Source organism: Vespa mandarinia, chromosome 5 (genome assembly GCF_050613455.1).
Source record: "Vespa mandarinia isolate Hongniang chromosome 5, ASM5061345v1, whole genome shotgun sequence".
Classification (NCBI taxonomy): Eukaryota; Metazoa; Arthropoda; class Insecta; order Hymenoptera; family Vespidae; genus Vespa; species Vespa mandarinia.
In genome coordinates, this window is record NC_140814.1 from 3,380,001 (window position 1) to 3,400,000 (window position 20,000).

The window sequence follows — 20,000 nt, forward strand, 5'->3', positions numbered from 1 at the left end:
AAAAAAACAAACTTCCTATGTCTGTATATGTACGCATATTTATATATAAATATATATTTCAAGTTACCAAACGAATAATTTCAAGCAAACAATATATATATATATATACATATATATATATATATATATATATATATATATACAGGGTAGACCAAAAGTTTCTAGGTCATTTTAAAAATCAATTTGGACGACACACTTTCGTAGCGACTTTTTAGACTAACTTTCTTTCCTTTTCTTTCGTTTGTTACTTAACATATCCTAAAACTATACAATTTCGTGATTATTTTTTGAAACGAACACCCATATAATTTTGTCTTTTTTTTTTTTTTTGTTTTTGAACCATCCAGCTAGATAATTTTGGAAGCATCATATATTACGATACGAAAATATCACGTCTTATATTTATATATAAGACGTGTATCTTCTCTTTTTTTTTCCTTTTTCTTTTTTGTTTCGTTAAAAAAAAAAAAATCAAACCGAACAACGAATAAATATATATATATATATATATATATATATATATATATGATGGATATTAATTTATAAACTTTACCATATTATTTCTCTTCTCTCGTTGGATCCACGTTAAGGATAGAACTATAGTCGCGTTTAGAGATTTTCACTATTGCATTGTGTCAGTGATTGTCCGTCCATAAGAAATACAAAATTACGCATAGCCCGGTATAGAAGAGCAGAAAGTACATCGACACGAGGAACGTGATTAATAGTTGGCATACTCTTGCCGAGTCCATGTTTGTACAATCTCTCTTTCTCCCTCGCGCTCTTTTTCTCTTTATCCTCTTCTCTCTTTCTTCTTCCTCTTCTTCTTTTCTTTTCTTTTTTTTTTCTCTCTTTTTTTTTTTTTTTTTTTTTATAGATCGAACAGATATCTCACCGCGAGGAAATACGATTTACGTTGCACGTTCATCACTTCACGATCACTTTATAACATTCTATAAAATTCATTTGTAAGAATAATATATATAAACACATACATACATATATATATATATATATATAAATATATATTTCAAAAGTCAATTACTTTGTCCTTGGTTCTTTTTATTTTTCAGAATATTTTCTTCTTTTCTTTGTTTTTTTTATCTTTTTTTTTTTTTTTTTTTTTTTAAATTATCGATAAAACAAGGAAAAAACTCACGAATAAAATAATAAAATAACCATTAAAGGAGACGTAGAAACTATTCGATCGCTTATACGATTTAATTATATAATGTAAACGTTATTATGATAATATAAACGTTAGACGTATTATATTAAATGGTTTACAGTTTGTTATTAAATATCAGGAACGACGGAGTCAGATTGTTGCACCGTTGACTAATACGAAAGACCCGAGAGACTGCTGTCGTTGTGCTTTTGGCATCGGAGAATAACCGAATGGCTTCGATAATCGATGAGAGCCTATCTCGTCAACCGGCTCCCACATGGCTCGACGTCTGTCATTAGATATACACGTACGATATCTAATAGTGTAAAAGTGAGTATAATAACGATACGATCATTGCCAACAATACGTTACGATTTTCTTCCTTTCTCTCTCTCTCTCTCTCTCTCTCTCTCTCTCTCTCTCTCTCTCTCTCTTTTTTGTTTTTTCTTATTTCTTTAACTAGGTCATTCGATCGATTTATAATCATATCAAAATAAAATTAAAATCATATTACAATATATCATAACATCGATAATAATAATTTTTATTATTAATTATTTATTAATTATTAAAAAAATAATATATAAATTTATCATGAACGTTTTGTATAGCTAACGATATATATATATATATATATATATATATATATATATATATATATCGTATAATTTATTTCTATCTACGAATGAAGATATCTCGATTGGTTTTGGCATTAATCATTCTTATATACGTTATCGTTAAATTCAATATATATATATATATATATGTATGTATGTATGCATGTATGTATGTATCTATGAAATAGTTACTACTACTCGTTTGTCCTACCCTTTCTTGGCTCCTCACGTTCTATCGACGTATGAGTTCACGTGCGTAATTACGTACGATGTACACTCATCGGTCGTGACTCAGATTGGACGAGGATTAATCCTATACAATTAATTATACGACAGGGAATTCAAAATTCCCAAGGTAATGGTATTCTATTGAAAGAGAAGATAAATATATATAAATATATAAATAGATAAATAAATAAATAAATAAATAAATAAATAAATAAATAAATGAAAGGAGATGAAAGGAACATTTTTCTTAAATGTCAAAACTCGTTTAAAAAATTTTCCAACGTTATCCACTAACATATTGTACATTCTTCAATAGTTTCTTTTACCTTTCGAAGTAATCGATAAAAAGATTAAAAAGAAATAAAGAAAAGAAAGAAAAAGAAAATTTGAAAAAAAAAAAAAATAAATAAAAAGAGGAACAATGTAACACGTGAGATTTCATTTATGTTTGTGCGATAGATCACGCGATCGAGAATCCTGCACGCGAGAGCATATATATATATATATATATATATATTGTATGTCTACGTACTATATATGTATATATATATATATTGTATGTCTACGTGGCTTAAGTAGATACCTTGTACCTTTTTAAATGATTAATGCGGGGTGGCAGGCACGAAAGCGAAACGTTAACCATCTCTTTGTCTCTTTCTCTCTCTCTCTCTCTGTTTATCTGTCTATCTTTCTCTCTCTTTCTTTTTTTTTAAAAAGTAAGATAATTAGATTTTACGTCTATGTCTATTAATTAACACTCTACAACATTGTCTATTCTCGAGGGCACATTTTCCAAGTTCTATCTATTTCTAATATGTGTGGCTTGATTTAATCTTTCATTTATCTACGACTTGAGTTATTACTTACTGAAACTCATAGATCGTTATCCATATACACACACACACACACACATACACATATATATATATATATATAAATATTCCTGAAAAACGTATGTATAGGGAAACTGTTGACGTAACTGATAGTTCATTTTTAGGAAAGAAAGAAAGAAAAAAAAAAAGAAATAATAAAAAAAAATAGAAAGAAGCCATTCGTTAAAATTCATCGTTTTGTTGTATATATAAAATTTGCAAGATATATTTTCGACAGGCAGTTTTTTTCTTTTTTTTATTTTTTTTTTTTAATATATATCTTTTTCCTTTATGATTTTTGCACGTCTACGTTTTCACGCGAAATGACGATACTTCAAAATTATATTCGATATAAACATTATTTATTGTACCGCACTTATTTATTCTATCGCAATATCCTGCGTCGAAGTCCTTTTCTTCTTCCTTTTTTTTCTTCTTTTTTTTTTTTTCTTTTCTCTAATCCCATAAAAAATCACACTCGCAATAACTCACCCTGGGCGTCGAATTGTCTACGTCGGCGAAACATCGATCTTCCCTGAGAGGAAATCGGACCGATTCTATTGCTATGACCTTCCTCGTGTGGCTCATCCTCACCCGCGCTGGTTGCACTATCGCGTTGAATAATTTCGTCTTTTCCGATGATCAATGGTATTGCACCACTTCCGTTGCCACCAAAAAATTTCAACTTCCTTGCTAAATCCACGCAATCGTGCAGTCCTGTCTCGCTCAGTCTACAATCATAACATATCATATATATATATATATACAGTACATGTACTAATATAAATTAATTTTAATATTTTAATATTAATCGATTAGCATAATTTCGAATAAATTGAATGCACCGACAAATTAAATTACGTACGTTATTTAAATTACAAATTTTTTTTTAACGAGTCTTTTTTATTTTTTTTTTTTTGGTGTTATTGATTAAGATCAGCTGTTGTATATAAAATTATATCTTTTTAAGATATGTGTTTTTTTTTTTTCAATATAATTCTAATAATTTGTTAAGGTTTTTTGTCTTTCTTGTTTTTTTTTTTTGTTTTTTTTTTTTAATTACATTTGTAAAACCTTAAAAAATTGTATCCTTTTTAATTTTTATTTTTAAGCCCGATGATTTAAGCCCGACGAATTATCCTGTATCTTTTATTTGTAAAAAAAAAAAAAAAAGAGAAGAAGATAATATTAAAAGAAACATAACGTATTATAATGGGTTGTTCGGAAAATAATTTCGTTTTTTTTTTGTCAAAATGAAAGACAATTTTCGTACAATGAACAAATATTTTATTAAATTATATATTGGCCATTCTGGTCCAATACCTTTTGCCATCTTTCTGATAGTAGCATGATTCCACGCTCATAAAATTTTTGGTCTTTGCTGGCAAAAAACTGATTGAGGTGAAGATTTGAAGTGAAGATTTTACCGTCTAAAAAATTTTACAGTGACTGAAACAAATAATAATCCGAAGGTGCCAGATCTGGAGAATATGATGGGTGTGACATTGTATCCCATTCAAGCTGTAAAAGCTTTTGGCGAGTGACCAAACTTGTATGAGGTATCGCATTATCTTGACGAAACACTACACCTTTTCTGTTGATTAATTCTAGTCTTTTCTGTTGAAGTGCATCATTTAGTTTGTCCAAATGATGACAGTAGACTTCCGATTTAATTGTTGTGTTATCCGGTAAAATCTCAAAAAAAGAAAACGATTCCTTTAAAATGCCACCAAGCAGACAGCATCACTTATTTTTTGATGGATATTGGCTTTGGAAATGCTTTGAGCCGGTTCATCTTTTTTGCTCCATGATCTCTTGCGTTTGACATTGTTATATACAACCCATTTTTCGTCCCCAGTAATGATGCGCTTCAAAAATGGATCTTTTTCATGAGCTTTGAGAAGCGAATTACAGACGTCACAAATTTCTCTTCGTGAGAACATGGGGAATCCATATATCGAGCTTCGAGGTTAAACCCAGGTCTTTCATGTGGTCATAAACAGTTGAATTTGATAAATTTAACCTCTCACCGATCTCACGTGTTGTTATTCGCCGGTTTGCATCAATTAATGCCTTTATCGTGTTTTTATCAGCATCAATCGGCCTTCCAGAACCAGATGCACATGGTGCATCTTCGACATCAAAATTGTCGGATCGAAATTTTGCAAAACAGTTCTGTCACTGGCGTACTGTCAACACATCTTCTCCATACACATCGATTAATTTCTTTCTGGCTTGAACAATATTTTTACCTTTTCTATAGTAAAAAAAAAAAAGTAAAATATGACGAAAATGCTGCTTATTGTTCTCCATATTTAAAAGGAGACCAATCAAAAACTATTGCGTAGAATCAATTGGACTTTTTCACACACAAGCCTTGCTATATCAACTCTCTAAACATATAATGATTATGCGGCTTAAGTGTGAAGTTGGATGCAAAAAAAAAAAATACAATTAAATCCTCTGTCGGGAAAAAATGAAATTACTTTCCGAACAACTCAATATATTTGAAATTGATCGGTTAATCAGTCAGTTCGATATGTCACAAAAAAAATTTGTTCCTTTTCTTTTTCTTTTTTCTTTTTTGTAATCGCGAAAATTAAAACTGTCATATAAGTAGCGCGTACGTACCTTACACTCTCGCTACCGCTACTCTCATATCTTGCGCTACTATTCGATTCCCTTCTGCTTCTACTTATCGCATCTCTTATTCTCTGGGAAGCAGAACAAGAGTCTCCACCTATTTTCCGTGGTAGAGCAGGTGTCGGTTCGCTTTCGCTCTCTCGAGGGCTGTATCTTGAGGATCTTGTACTCAAGGGGCTCGCCTCCGGTGACAGATGCTGTCGAATAGAAAACTTTCCGTCAAAACTATTTTCCGTCATTTACTACGATTCTTTTATCCTCGTTCTTTCATCTTTTTCTTGATCTTTTTTCTTTCCTTTTTCCGGGGTTTTTTTTTTCCCTTGCGAAAGAAAGATCTTTAAGAACAATCGATAATACTTACGCTTGAGCAACGCTTGTTCGGTGTCTCGTCCGTGTCGTCCGTATTTGAAAATTCTTCCTTTGAAAATTTTCGACGTATCTATCAATGATGATGAGAGTTGAGAGAGAGGCAAAAAAACGGAAAAGAAAAAAGAAAATTTTAATTCCAAGATCAATCCAAGATCGTTGATTTACGTCTCAACGAGGAAAAAAGGAGGACAAAAAATTTAATTCATTAATTAATCAATGAATGAATGAATGAGTGAGTGAGTGAGTGAATGAGTGAATGGGTGAATGAATGAATGAATGAATAATGAATGAGTGAGTGAGTGAGCGAATGAACGAATGAATGAATGAATTAAATAATTAAATAATTAATCGAGCGACCGACTATAACTCATTACAAATTCAATGGTTTGATAGTAAAGATAAGAGATTAAAAAAAAAAGGAGCAGTAGGTTGAAGGGAAGGGGATGAAAATTGTATAATCGAAAAGAATATTAATTTATGAAACTTAACCACTTGAAATTCCTCCATCTTCTTGTTAGTATGACCAACAACGTCAACGAGGGATCTTCGATCGTTCGTATTAACGGCACTAACATCGACATCATCGTCGTTATCGTTATCGAGAACATTCGAAGGAACATCCGCGATCGAACGATCGATATAATCGATAGTTTTTTCATCCTCGATCGGGATCATCATCCCTTCGAATCCGTTATCCATACTCCTATTGATATCTTCCGGTAGATCCTTATCTTGAAGTCGTAAGGACGTTTTTTCCTTATCAACGCTTTTATCAATTACATCCAACATAGTCGTAAATTCATCCGATATTAATTTTCGTTCCCTTATAAATTCCTTTATCGTTAAAGATCGGTCAGCCTCCAATTCCAATTCAACATCCTCTAAATTCTCAATCTCATCTAAGCTTTCCCTTTTCCTTTTGCTCAATTCGGAAACGATTGATTTCGTTTTCGACGAGATTAATTCGCCCACGCGTTCCTCCCTCCTCTCCTCCTCCACCACCTTCTCCTCCTTCTCCTCTTCCTCCTCCGTTTTCTTAACGCCAACAAACTCCTTCCCGATTTGTTTTCCTTTTGTAGAAACGCTCGCATTTGAATTTGTACAATCCCTGCCCACGTCCACCACTTCCTCCTCTTTCTCCTTCTCCTCCTCCTCCCCCTCCTTCTCTTCCTCTTCTTCTTTCTCTTTCTTCTCCTTCTCCTCTTTCCCTTCCTCTCTGGCAATATTATCGCGTCGATATGTTCGTATACCGATTTTATTATTCTCCTCCTTTGCGTTACTATTGTTAATAATATTATTTTGCGATATAATAACGTTCGTAAATCTAGTCTCCTCCTTTATATCCTTTCGTAACGTAGTTAAAACTTTCGTAACATTCGTACGAATCTCTTCGTCCTTATTATCCTGACGCTTTATTAATCTATCCTCTTTATTACGAGGTGACAGGAGTTTCGGTATCAAACTTGGCACGCTTATATCCTCACGACTACGTCTAAGGTCGTCGGTGCTTCCTCTATATCTGAAACGTATTGCATTAAGAAATAATTGTTAATATGATATTATTAGATACGAAACGTTGCAACGTATCGTATAGATATATATATATATATATATATATATATATATATATATATATATATAGATATATAGGTATCATACTTAATTATTAAATGTCTGTTCGAAAACTCGATATCGTATTGTTCGCACAGGTGAAATTATATAAGCGTTAACAATTATATATCTACAAGTTGTCCCCTCCATTCCCACCCGTATACTATACTTATATATTATATACAGTATATATAAATATTATGTAATATGTATATGTATATATATAATTCTTACTATATATATATATATATATATAGTAAGAATTGATTGTATTAGAAACAACCTGTAGATCGGAAAGAATTTTCGTTAATATAAAAGAAAATTATTTTATAATCGTTGATATACCTTTGTGGTATAAGAGATCGTTTCGGTGATTCCTGTGGACTCCTGATATCCTCGAATTCCTTCGAGCTCCTCTTAAATATAGGTATATTCGATTTCCTTTCGCCATATTTGCTCTGAGAAAATTTAATATCCGACGATATTAGCTTCGAAAATATTCTAGGCGGTTTCAATAATGATATCCTTGGTGTTGCAACGCATTGTTGTTCCTGATTGCCTGCCGTATCTTCCTGTAAATCCTTAACCTTATTGTTGTTGTTGTTGTTGTTATTGTTATTGTTATTGTTATTATTATTATTATTATTATTATTATTATTATTATTATTATTATTATTATTATTATTATTATTATTATTATTATTATTTCCACAGTTTACAATGTTCTTCTCGTTCCTTCTGAATGAACCTTTTACGGCAACCTCGGCCGAGGATGGTACCGTCGATACTACAATCGTCTCCTCGAATCTAACATCTCGTAATTTTTCGTTTTTTTTCGTTCGTTCGTAACCAGCAATGTCATTTCGCGAAATGATTTTCACGAGAAACGACGATGACTCCTCGTTCTTGACGTTTACAAAACGTTCGCTCGTAGTTCGATTATTCTCTATTTCAGATCTCGTAAATGAAACATTCCTTTCTGTTATAACGTTGTCGTCGTTCACAATGGATCCACGATATTCCTGTCGTCTGGTCGGTAGGCTACGATATACCCGTAACTCCGGTGATCTTCTTGCGGCTGACCAACGTGTGGGTGGTCCTAAAAAAAAAGAAAAAAAAAAAAGAAAAAAGGAAAAGAAAAGAAAAGAAAGAATGAAAGAAAGAAAGAAAAGATGGAAAAGAAAGAAGTAGAAAAAAATCCCATATAAATCTTTGCACTAATAGCTCTACGTTTATTTGTCTCTCTTTTTATTTTTTTATTTTTTTTTTTTTATTTTTTTTCTTTATCTTTACCATTTATTGTCCAGGCACGTCGTATACTGTGCTTCAATATGTCCAAAGGAGATGACGATTTTTTCTGATCGATGATCTCTCTCGTAAATGGATCCTCGTACATCCACTTGCCAGTGATAACGTGTAACTCTCTAGAAATTCGATATACGAAATTAGAGATAGGATGAAATGTACGATAAGAAGAAGAAGAAGAAGAAGAGAAATATAGAATGAATACTCACGCGATTTTATAGCAAACGTTGCAAATCCATTCGACGTCTTTACCGGTCTCGTTCTCCTCGTTCGGACCTCTGACCTCGATACGGCACTGCCTGCAAACCCTATATCTGCAACGAGTACACGTAGCCCCAGTGTTGTAAAATCTACCGAATGGGGCACAGCATCTTGCACATTTACGTCCTTGGTAGGACGATTCGCCGGGCGCCTTGAGAAGTCCCCTTCTTCGAAGATATTGCAAATCGTTTTTCAATCTTCTGAAAATGAAGCATATAATAAATAAAAAAAATATCCGTCGTATGTAAAAATACTTCTTTATTTTTTTTACTTTATCTATTTTCTTTTTCTTTTCCTTTTTTTTTCTTTCTTTCTTTTACTATTATCATTTATCACGTATTACTTCAACCCTCATCCCACCCATCCCACCCATTTCATCCCCTATCAAGATCGATTATATATATACAAATACATATATATATACATATATATATGTTATCATTATTACTATAATACTTTATTATATCGATCATGAATATTAATACGATCTTTATGATCTTTACTTTTAGAACGGAAAAATTGTAAACCTCACGATCACGACATTAATATGATCGTAAAAATTAATAATATTGAAATAACTTCGATTAATATGTCGACATAGTATCATTGAGATTATTCATGGAGGAAGAAAATAAGTAATGATATATATGATTTTTTCTTTCGATTTGCATAATAGAAATGCACGCGTGTTGCTTTCAAATTAACGTTAGAAATATTCTTCTTAGACATTATAGCTCTTCTCTTCTCTCCTTATCTATCTTTCGTTATTATCATCGAAGGTAATACAATCTGAATGATAAATAAGTATGGTAAACAAACGTCACGAGATAAGTTCTTAGAACGACAAGAATCGCGTATGTATATATATATATATATATATATATATATATTTATATATATACTTTTTGGTTTGTTATTGTTTTCGTTTTTTTTTTTTTTTAATTATTTGTTTTTATTTCTTTCTTTCTTTATTTCTTTCTTATTGGCTATCATACGTACGTTTATAACTACGAGGGATAAACATTATTAACAATTCTTGCCAAGTTACTAGCTACGAGTATTCTCTAATGTTCATTCTATAATAGTGATCATTAATCACTAACTCGTACAAAATTAATCATACGTCGTAAGAGATCGATTCGTAACGGACGATAGATCACCGACGTGTTTCGAGAGATTTATCATTTTCTGTTCTTTTTTTCCTTTTTCTTTTCCCAACTCCCCTCCCACCCCTTTTTCCTTTCTCCTATGCTACTGTATCATCATCGAAAATCACTATTCTCTCATAACTAACGAAACGGCGGCGAATTTTCCGGGATTTTTTTCTCTCTCTTTTTTTTCTTTCTTTATTTATTTATTTATTTCTTTTTTTTTTATTCGTATTTCTCGTCAAAAAGAGATAGACGTCGGTCGCGTATATTTTTTCTCTCCCTCTTTCCCTCCCTCCCTCCCTCCCTCAATCACCCCTCTATCCCCCTCCCCCCGCAATCCTACGACACTTCGATCGTTCTCTATAGATAAGGAGAACACTTTTTATTTTTGGCACGCTCGAGACGGCATAGCTCGTTTGATTTTTTTTCTTTTTGTTCTTACTTGTTTCTTTTGCTTTTCTTTCTTTTTTTTTTTTTTCTTTTTTTTCTTTAACTTTCCATCTCGAGATCAAAACCATGGACTTCAATAAGTATAATACTATATATATATATATATATTATATTCGGATGATGTAGGCACGTGCACGACGATCGACGATAAATTATTTAGTTATCTCTTATTATATACGGGACAGTTAAGATATAGGAAAGAAAATATGTTCGTTTTCACTCTGACATTCGAACCCGATGACAGTGAGTCATCGTAGGTGTAAGTAAGTACTTACACACGACGATCCCGTACCTAGTTTCTTTTGTTATAAAAAGAAGCGACGATAACGACGACAACGACGACGACGACAATGATGACTACATGCAATTTGAGGTTGCTACATCTCATCGTCTAGTGCCAACTGAGATATATATACATATATATATATATATATATATATATATATATATATATATATATATAGAGAGAGAGAGAGAGAGAGAGAGAGAGTTTCTTGATAATGACGCCGATGACGACGATGATGACGATGATAATGATCATGATAATTATATCCATATGTATGTGTGTCTATATGTGTGTGTGTGTGTGTGTGTACGTGTCTCTAATAGGTGTAATAGCTTCTGGCTATGACACATAAACTGTTAGATCAGTAGATGTAAGTGTATATATATTGCAATGTATCTATTAAATTATTTTTTTTTTTCTTTTTTTTTTTTTGTAGACGTAACGAGAACTCCATTTAATCTTCCTATCAGCGTAATGTAATAAATAAAATTAACAATCGTTTATACGATTTTCTTATTTCCGGATGAAAATATGGAAATATGACAAATGAATTTTTCTAAAAAAAATTGCATTACTCCTTATAAAGCGATATATTATATAATAATATCACGCGACCAAACGTATCTTAAAGCGTCTATAATAACTAATCTATTTATTTATTTATTTATTTATTTATTTATTTATTTATTTATTTATTTTCCCTCCCTCTCTTTTTCTCTCTATTCCCTCCCCATTTTCCTTTACTCCTACTTCCTTCTACCCTAGTATAATTATACACAATAATTGTACTTTCAAACGTTATTTAACGTCACGCTACAATAATCGCATAACGTCTTCGTGATATAATATTTTCCTTAAGATCGTTACTCCAAGTGCGGTTTATTTTTTTTATCTTTTTTCTTTTTCTTTTTTCTCTCTCTCTCTCTCTCTCTCTCCTTTTCTCTCTCTCTTTCTCTCTCTCTTTCTCTCTCTCTTTCTCTCTCACGCCTCTCCATTTTTACGGAATTTCATTTGTACGAGTGAATTTCGCGTTCCATATTTTTCTTCCTTTTTCCCCGTCGAAGTTTCAAAAAGACAAGAAAGAAAAAAAGAAAAAGAAAAAAGTAAAAAAGTAAAAAAAAAGGAGAGAAAAACAAAAAATAATCGGCTCTCACCAACAAGATTCTACTACTCTACTACCACTAAGGAAACAGGGGTAAACACGCACACAAAACAGACACACACACATACACACACACATATATATATATATATATATCCTCGATAAAGCCTCGTCGAATCAAGAAAGCTGAACGCAAAACACACGTCGATCCTTACTATAGATCGATATTCTATCGATCGTACGTAAACAAAACATTCTAACGATGTTTATATAAAAATATCATTACAAAAGATCTATAAGAATAGTTTAAGTGTGGGTGAGATGTTGGTGGTGGGAAGGAGAGATGATAGGGATGGAAAAGAAGGAGGAGTAGAAGGAAGAGAGGAGAAGGGAGAAAGGGGGGGAGGGTTGAGAAAGAACGATTCACAGAAAAAGAAGAAGAGGGAGTAACAAAGAGTGAGAGTGATAGAGAGAGAAAGAGACAGAGTGAGAGAGAGAGAGAGAGAGAGAGAGAGAGAGGGAGAGAGAGAGAAATAGACGGAGTGAGAGAGACAAAAGATACAAAGAGATAGAAAATTACAGAAAGAGAGAGAGAGAGAAAGAGATAGAAAACGGGCTCGAGCTCGGCTACTTCCGTCATCGAACGGCGTTCGAAGGAACGCTCGAACCCAAGACACGTCCGGCCGGCGAAAGACGATCGGTACACACTGGTGACAGCGCAACACAGAACGGTACACACAGAGATAGATTGTATGTAGAAGAAAAAGAAAGAAAGAGAAAGAAAGATAGAGAGATATATATATATATAGAGAGAGAGAGAGAGAGAGAGAGACAGAGAAAGAGAGATAATACAGGTAAGTACGTATCCGAAGTGTGCACACAAGCCGCTTTAGGTGTTCGTCCGTCGCACAGTGGAGACGCGACCGGTGAATCGACCAATGGGCTCTTTCGATGCACCGTGAACAACGCGAGGAACCCACGTACGCGCGCGCACACGTATATATATATATATATATATACAAACATACAGAGATACCCACATACATATATGTTTACGTATAGAAAAAAAAAAGAAAGAGAGAGAAAAAGAGAGAGAGAGAGAGAGAGAGATACACATACAGACAAGACAGCGCGGCGTGTCCTATCGGTTGTTCGGTTCCGTTCAATCTCTTATATATAGTAAGAGTAAGAGAAAGATAAAAGATATATATATATGTGTGTGTATGTTACAAACAACTACATAAATATAGACTCATATATATATATACACACACATCGCGCACACATACGTATACGTATATGTATATGTGTGCATATGTGTGTATATGTGTATATACATTCGAGACTTCTCGCGATCTCTCGGCCGGTCTTCTCGGTTATATTCGACTTTCTTCGGTCAACTTCGCTATGTGGCGGGGGCGTGACTGAATGCACATTGGAGGACGGTAATGCTTTACCAATAATATCGCCGATTCTTTGATACCAACGATCCTACACGTTTTATATACATATACATGTATACTATTCGTCGATCTTTCTTGTTTTCTATTTTTTTTTCTTTTTTTTTTTTTTTCATATCAATGTAACTAATAAATAAATAAATGATAAATATAACTTTTGCTTCCCCTTGTAATTTATGATCTGATTTTTATTTCTTCGTTCTCTTTCTTTTTTCGTTTTCTTTTTTTTTCTTTTTTTCTTCTTCTTTTTATTTATCATTCTCCTTTAATGTCTCTCTTTATTATTTTCTTTCGTTTCTGATGATAATAGTGGGGATGGGATAAGAGGTGCGGGGGGAGGGGAGCGGATGTGGTACGAATTTGTCGGATCTTTTCGTAATAATTTTGGATTTTGTTTTGTTTTGTTTTTTTTTTTTTAAACAAATTTAACAAATGACGATACGTACAATCGGGATATTCGACACAACGAAAAACGTAAACAAGTTGAAATAATAAATATTCAATTTGCAATATCAAATTCGAATTCGAATGACCTTATTGGCAATCAATTATTTTTCCTTTGACTTTTGTAAGTTGTATGGTAAATGAGTCACCAAGGAAAGAGTAAGACCGATGGAAAAATACCTTTAGGCTTTTCTCCATATACGCGTTTCGTTGAATCGTGAAAAGAATTTTCTTGTCTTTTTTTTTTCTCTTCTCTCTATACGCTTTTATTTTTTTTTTTATATTTCCCCTCCCTCCCGCTACCCTTCTCTCCCTCTCTTCCCCTCCCTTTCATTAAAACGTTCAATTCGCCAAATTAGGTTTTATCGGGATGGGGGGGGGGACTCGACGTGCGAGCAGATATATTTCGCACTTGCCTCTTATGGTTTCCATTAGGATAACGTTTGAGACATCACTTTTAGACGGTTCAATTTAATGGAATTACCACGAAGGTATAAAATGTACTTCGTATTTTACTCGATATAGACAACGGAGCACTATATAAATTTTCTTTTTACCATTTCACTTAGTCTCTCTCTCTCTCTCTCTCTCTCTCTTGCGCGCGCGCGCGAGCACGTGCACGCGCGTACTTTTTTTCTTTTTTTTCCTCTTTTTTTTTCTTCTCGACACAAGTATCTTTTCGTTTCAAACTCGCGTCAAACGGAGCGTATAGATTTTTCATCCATTTAAACAAATGAGTAATTTCAGTTTTCCTTTATAAGAATTAAAACAACGATTATTATTATTATCCCGTATCACGAAAGTATAAAAAGTAGAGAGAGAGAGAGAGAGAGAGAGAGAGAGAGAGAGAGAGAGAGAGAGAGAGAGAAAGAGAGATAGAGAAAAAGGAAATAAAATTTACTGTATAATTTTATCGTACGCACAAACCGTCCACTTTCTAAGAGACTTCCTTATAAAAGAATGCGATATCTAACAGTGGTCGTTTATAACTTTTCTTATTCTTACGAAATATAGGAATAGACCTATTGTCTTCTCTCTACGATCTAATTTGAGTTTAAATATAATTTTTCTTATATATATGTATATATATATATATATTTTGTTTTTGTTTCTTCTCGCATGAGAAACAAGAAGGAAGAGGACGGAGAACCTATCCTATGTACTTATGCGTCGACTCTATTCAACTCTTATGGTTACGAGATTTAGAAGGAAACGAGTTATTCGTTTATCTGGTAAGGTACTCGTTGATACATGTACTACTTTACTTACACATAACACGTAACATCGATTATTCTTAAATGTTACATGTCAATTCCAATATCTATTATCAAATAATAAACGGTATAATAAAGTTTGAAAAAAAGAAATAATATCAATTGTCGTTGGATCGTGAAAAAATTATTTATCCGAATGTATAATGAAGGATAAAAAAAATAATTCAAATAATAAATGTATAATATTGAATATAAAAAAATTTCTTTTTAAAACAAAGAAAATAATTCTTATCGATTTCATTTAATCTATTATAATTTATTATAAGTAAACGTGTATAAACACACACATACACACATATATATATATATATGTATGTATATATGTGTGTAAGCATGTATATATATGTATATGCTTACGTTTGTAAGATATTGTAAAAAAAAAAGAAAGGATGTAGGACCGGCGGGTTTAAACGATTTTTCGTTCTATCGTTAAAGAAACGTATATATGTAACTACGTACACGATAGTATATGTATCTACATATAAAACGTTCTGTAGAAATCGCAACGGCAATCCCCGTAGACACGTCGTAGGTATGCACGAACACTGGATAAACCGTTATTCAACCTTAAGGTTTAAGGTCCGTTTGGCTAAGTACCGCTTTGGGCCTATTCGTGGCGCTCAACTCGCTCTCTCATTGAACGATGAACATAATCAATCTCCTTCTTCTTCTTTTATTTTCCTTTTTCTTTTTTTTCTTTTTTTTTTTTCTTTTTTTTTCCTTTCATTTTTCAACCTTCTTCTTTTCCGATAGTATTCGATTCGATCGATTCTCTACATATACAAATCATTTGGTATCGTTCAAGAAATCGTTTTTTATCGATTATTAATTCGACCTAGTTTTGATTTAACACGATCGATAGAAACATAGATAATTATTCGTAATTTTTTAATTTTAAACGGCGTCATCCATGTGTCACGTAACGTATCTACCTGTAATCACCATTTCCGTTTCTTAGTTGAAAAGAAAAAAAATGATAATAATAATAATAATAATAATAATAATAATAGTACCGAGAAAAATGAAAAAGAAAAAAGAAAAAAGAAAAAAAAAAGAACAGAAAAAAAAGAAACCAATTTGCCACCACCATCACTCACTTCCCTTCGTTGTTGTCCTTATCATTATATTTCACTCTCTAAACGGCGACGTTTTTCAGTGAAAGGAAGGTAGGCGACGCACGGCTCGCATAGGAGAGGCGAACTAGCTTAGGTAACAACTCGGATAGACTGCTCGTGTTACGACCAATCAGCTGATAGCGTAGTCGTAACACGCCGATTGGACCGAGTTTCTTTCACAGGATAAACGCCGTTAAATTATAATTCTTATTAACGAAATAATTATCGCGATAACGAGTATTAATAAAATTTCATTAATATTCTATATAATAACAAATTATATTGTATATATTTATTATTGTATATTAATATTATAGTTCTCGATGAAAAATAAAAATCAATATGTAAGAATATTGTACATTAATTGTCGATATTAATGAATGAAAATCAATTTATTATTTGAGTACGCGTGAAATGTAAATCAGAGGAAAAACGTAGGAAAGAAAGGAGAGGAAAAATTTTTTTTAAGACCTTCGTAAAACTCGTTAAAACATTTGTGCGCCTGAATATTCAACCGGAAGAGATACGAAAAAAGATTGAAAAAAAAAAAAAGAAAAAAATGAGTGGGTAGAAAGAAAACGAAAAAAAGAACAAAAAAAAGAAGGGGGAACCAAAAGAAAAGAAGTAGAAAAAAAAGAAAGAAAAAGATAGAAAATTTTTACAACCGTATCTACGAATTTTTATTCCCGAACGAGTTTTCTAACCGGTCCAGTAACCGGGCAATAACGGGAACATTTCTTCGTGATAACTCGTCTCGATACACACACACACACACACACACACACACACATAAAAACACACACACATAAACACACACATGCACATACGCACGCACATAGACTCACACGCGTATGTGTATTTTTGTTTTCGATTGAAATAAGCAAAATTTATTCATCGTATATCTAAGTAATTTTTAAATGAAAAAAATTTCAAGCTAATAAATAATATATCGTCTACGTATAATAAGTTATTTAATGTATATATATATATATATATATATATATATATATATACATACAATGTTTAATTACACTTAAAATTTAAATATTATATATATAATGAATAATTTTAATAATTTTAAAAAACTTATATATATATATATATATATATATATATATAAATATAAAACAAAAGAAAATACATATTTTTTATATATTTTTATATATTTTTTTTTATTATATATATATATATATATAATATATATAATATATATATTGGTATATATATATATATATATACCAACTAATGTCGGGTTTGTGTTTTCGAAGGACGTATTATCTCTCACGAACGTGGATTATGTTCGCGAGAAGGAAGGCAAAGTGGATAAGGTTCTTAGATACCGCGGGTTCTTTGTACCTCCGTGTGAAAGCGCCATTCTAGGTGGCCACGACCATACGAGACATACAGAAAGACGAGACTCTCTCGTTCGCACGGGGGGTCATACCTAGCCTCGAGGGAGCAGTCATTGACATTGAAGGAGAGACAGAGAGAGAGAGAGAGAGAGAGAGAGAGAAAGAAAAAGAGAGACAGATAGATATAGAGAGACAGAGAGATAGAGAGAGAGATAGATAGATAGAAAGAAAGAGAGAGAGAGAGAGAGAGAGAGAGAGAGAGAGAGAGAGAGACTATCAGAGAGCAAATACATTGAGAAGAAACGTGACTAATATCTCTGCAACACCTTCCTGTCTTCTCTCTTTCTGCAGTATCTTCTCTCATCTCATCTCAATTTATCTCATCTCATCTCATCTCATCTCATCTCATCCCAGCATTCATCTCTCTCTCTCTCTCTCTCTCTCTCTCTCTCTCTCTCTCTCTCTCTCTGTTTACCTCTTTTTTTTCTTTTTCTATATTCCTTTCTTCATCTTTTCTATTATCCTTTCCTCACCCTCTCACATCCAACGACGAAAGATCATTTCTATCTTAACATGTTAATCAAACAAAGGGTTATTCTTTTATTGCGAATCTATGATGCGAATCATATGCGATTAAAAATAATAATTAAATTATTAATCGGACGATAATAAAAGAAAGCTTCGGATAAATTTTAATGATCGTGAATAGAATAATTTTGAATGATACACGTATAAGGATTGATTGATTAGAATTGTGAATGAGATGTGATTGATTGATTTATTTATTTTTTCTTTTTTTTTTTATCTAATAGAGAGAGAGAGAGAGAGAGAGAGAGAAAGAGAGAGAGAGAGAGAGAGAAAAAGAAAGAAGTTAAATCTTAGAGAGTAGTTAATTAATCGTTCAAAGTTAAGATGCTAACATCAAAATTATCATTAAAATTAAGATCCTAAGATATCTTTTCTTTTCTTTTCTTTTTTGTAAAGATTTTAAACCATTATACTTTTCGAGATCTCTACATCCATTTAATTCTAATTAAACTAATTCATGTGTAATATACAATATTATGGGAATGATCTTAACAATTTCCCATTAGTCAAGCGTATCTCTCTTTTTGATTGATTTAAATAAAGGAAAAAAGATAAAGAATTTCTCTTTAGTAGAAAATATCTTATCGCTTTGTAATAGGTATCATTAAAAGAAAAATTTATGTTCGAAACGTTTCTTCCTAGTTTGACCCGTATAAAACTTATGTACTAGTACGCACTCAATATATATACATATATATATATATATATATATATATGTACACTTAAGTATACAAGTTTCGTAATGGTCATAATATAAATTACATGGCGTTAGATCGGTCCGTGAACAAAGACACGCAAAGATTCGTTTAATTATAAGCGTTTAACGCAGTCCCATACATTTTCTAAATACACACACACATATATATATATATATATATATATATATATATATATATAAATTTAAACCGTGCGATCTTCGTGACTCTAATGTAATACCATCCATCTAATCATCGATTTCCGTTTAGGTATTTCTTTCTCGTCGTTAGATCACCGCCCGACAAGAATAAAAGGAAGAAGAGGATTAACCATCTTACCGATCTATGTAACTAACTACGCGTACGCAGTGAGTTTTCTACGAAAAGTTAATTAAAGATTTGCTTCGTTAGAAACCAAGTTCATTACTTTTAACGACAAAATTGTCCTAATCATAGTACTCACTGATTTTTACGATAAAAAATCTAGTAGACTATAACGAATATGTAAACGGGAGTGGAGGAGGTGGAGTCGGAAAGGAGTGGTGGGAGGATGGTTTAGAGAAGAAGGAGAAGGATGGGTATAAACATTTGGATCGATGAAATTTCAAAGATAATAAATATTTCATTATTTTTTTTAAACCAAATAATTGTACTATTCTATTAGTACGACTAATATCGCTTCTATTATTACGAATTAAATATTCTAATTTATCGTTTTTCTTTCTTTCTTTTTTTAATTATATAAAAGATACCCGTTGAGATCTAAAAATCGGAAATAAATAGATAATGATAAAAAAATTTCTTTATTTATTATGATTTAATAAAAAATAAAATTAATGGAAGAAAAATTTCGTATTACTTATGTAATTGAATAGAATAAATTATTCTATTCGAAAATCAATAAAAGAAATCAATAAAACTAAGTGCTTTTCAATAGTTATCGCATCAATACTGTTACATATATCCTATAATACAATCCAGATGTCAGGTGTAACAAGTACGAATTAAT

The 20,000-nt window shown here is 32.0% G+C and overlaps 1 protein-coding gene across 5 annotated transcripts in view; it reads right to left on the minus strand.

Moving 5' to 3' along the window:
* Nucleotides 1–20,000, minus strand: part of LOC118441872 (uncharacterized) — a 52,231-nt gene that overhangs the window by 28,246 nt on the left and 3,985 nt on the right. For 3 of the 5 annotated variants that reach the window (XM_085657330.1, XM_035866851.2, XM_085657331.1), the window contains exons 2-8: nt 9,023–9,274; nt 8,802–8,932; nt 7,854–8,607; nt 6,387–7,416; nt 5,890–5,967; nt 5,517–5,725; nt 3,378–3,616 (exon numbers count right to left, since the gene is read on the minus strand). In XM_085657330.1, coding sequence (XP_085513456.1) covers nt 3,378–3,616; nt 5,517–5,725; nt 5,890–5,967; nt 6,387–7,416; nt 7,854–8,607; nt 8,802–8,932; nt 9,023–9,274 — 2,693 coding nt within the window. The remainder of the gene's footprint in view (nt 1–3,377; nt 3,617–5,516; nt 5,726–5,889; nt 5,968–6,386; nt 7,417–7,853; nt 8,608–8,801; nt 8,933–9,022; nt 9,275–20,000) is intronic. The other 2 variants (XM_085657332.1, XM_035866852.2) reach the window with 2 other exon arrangements.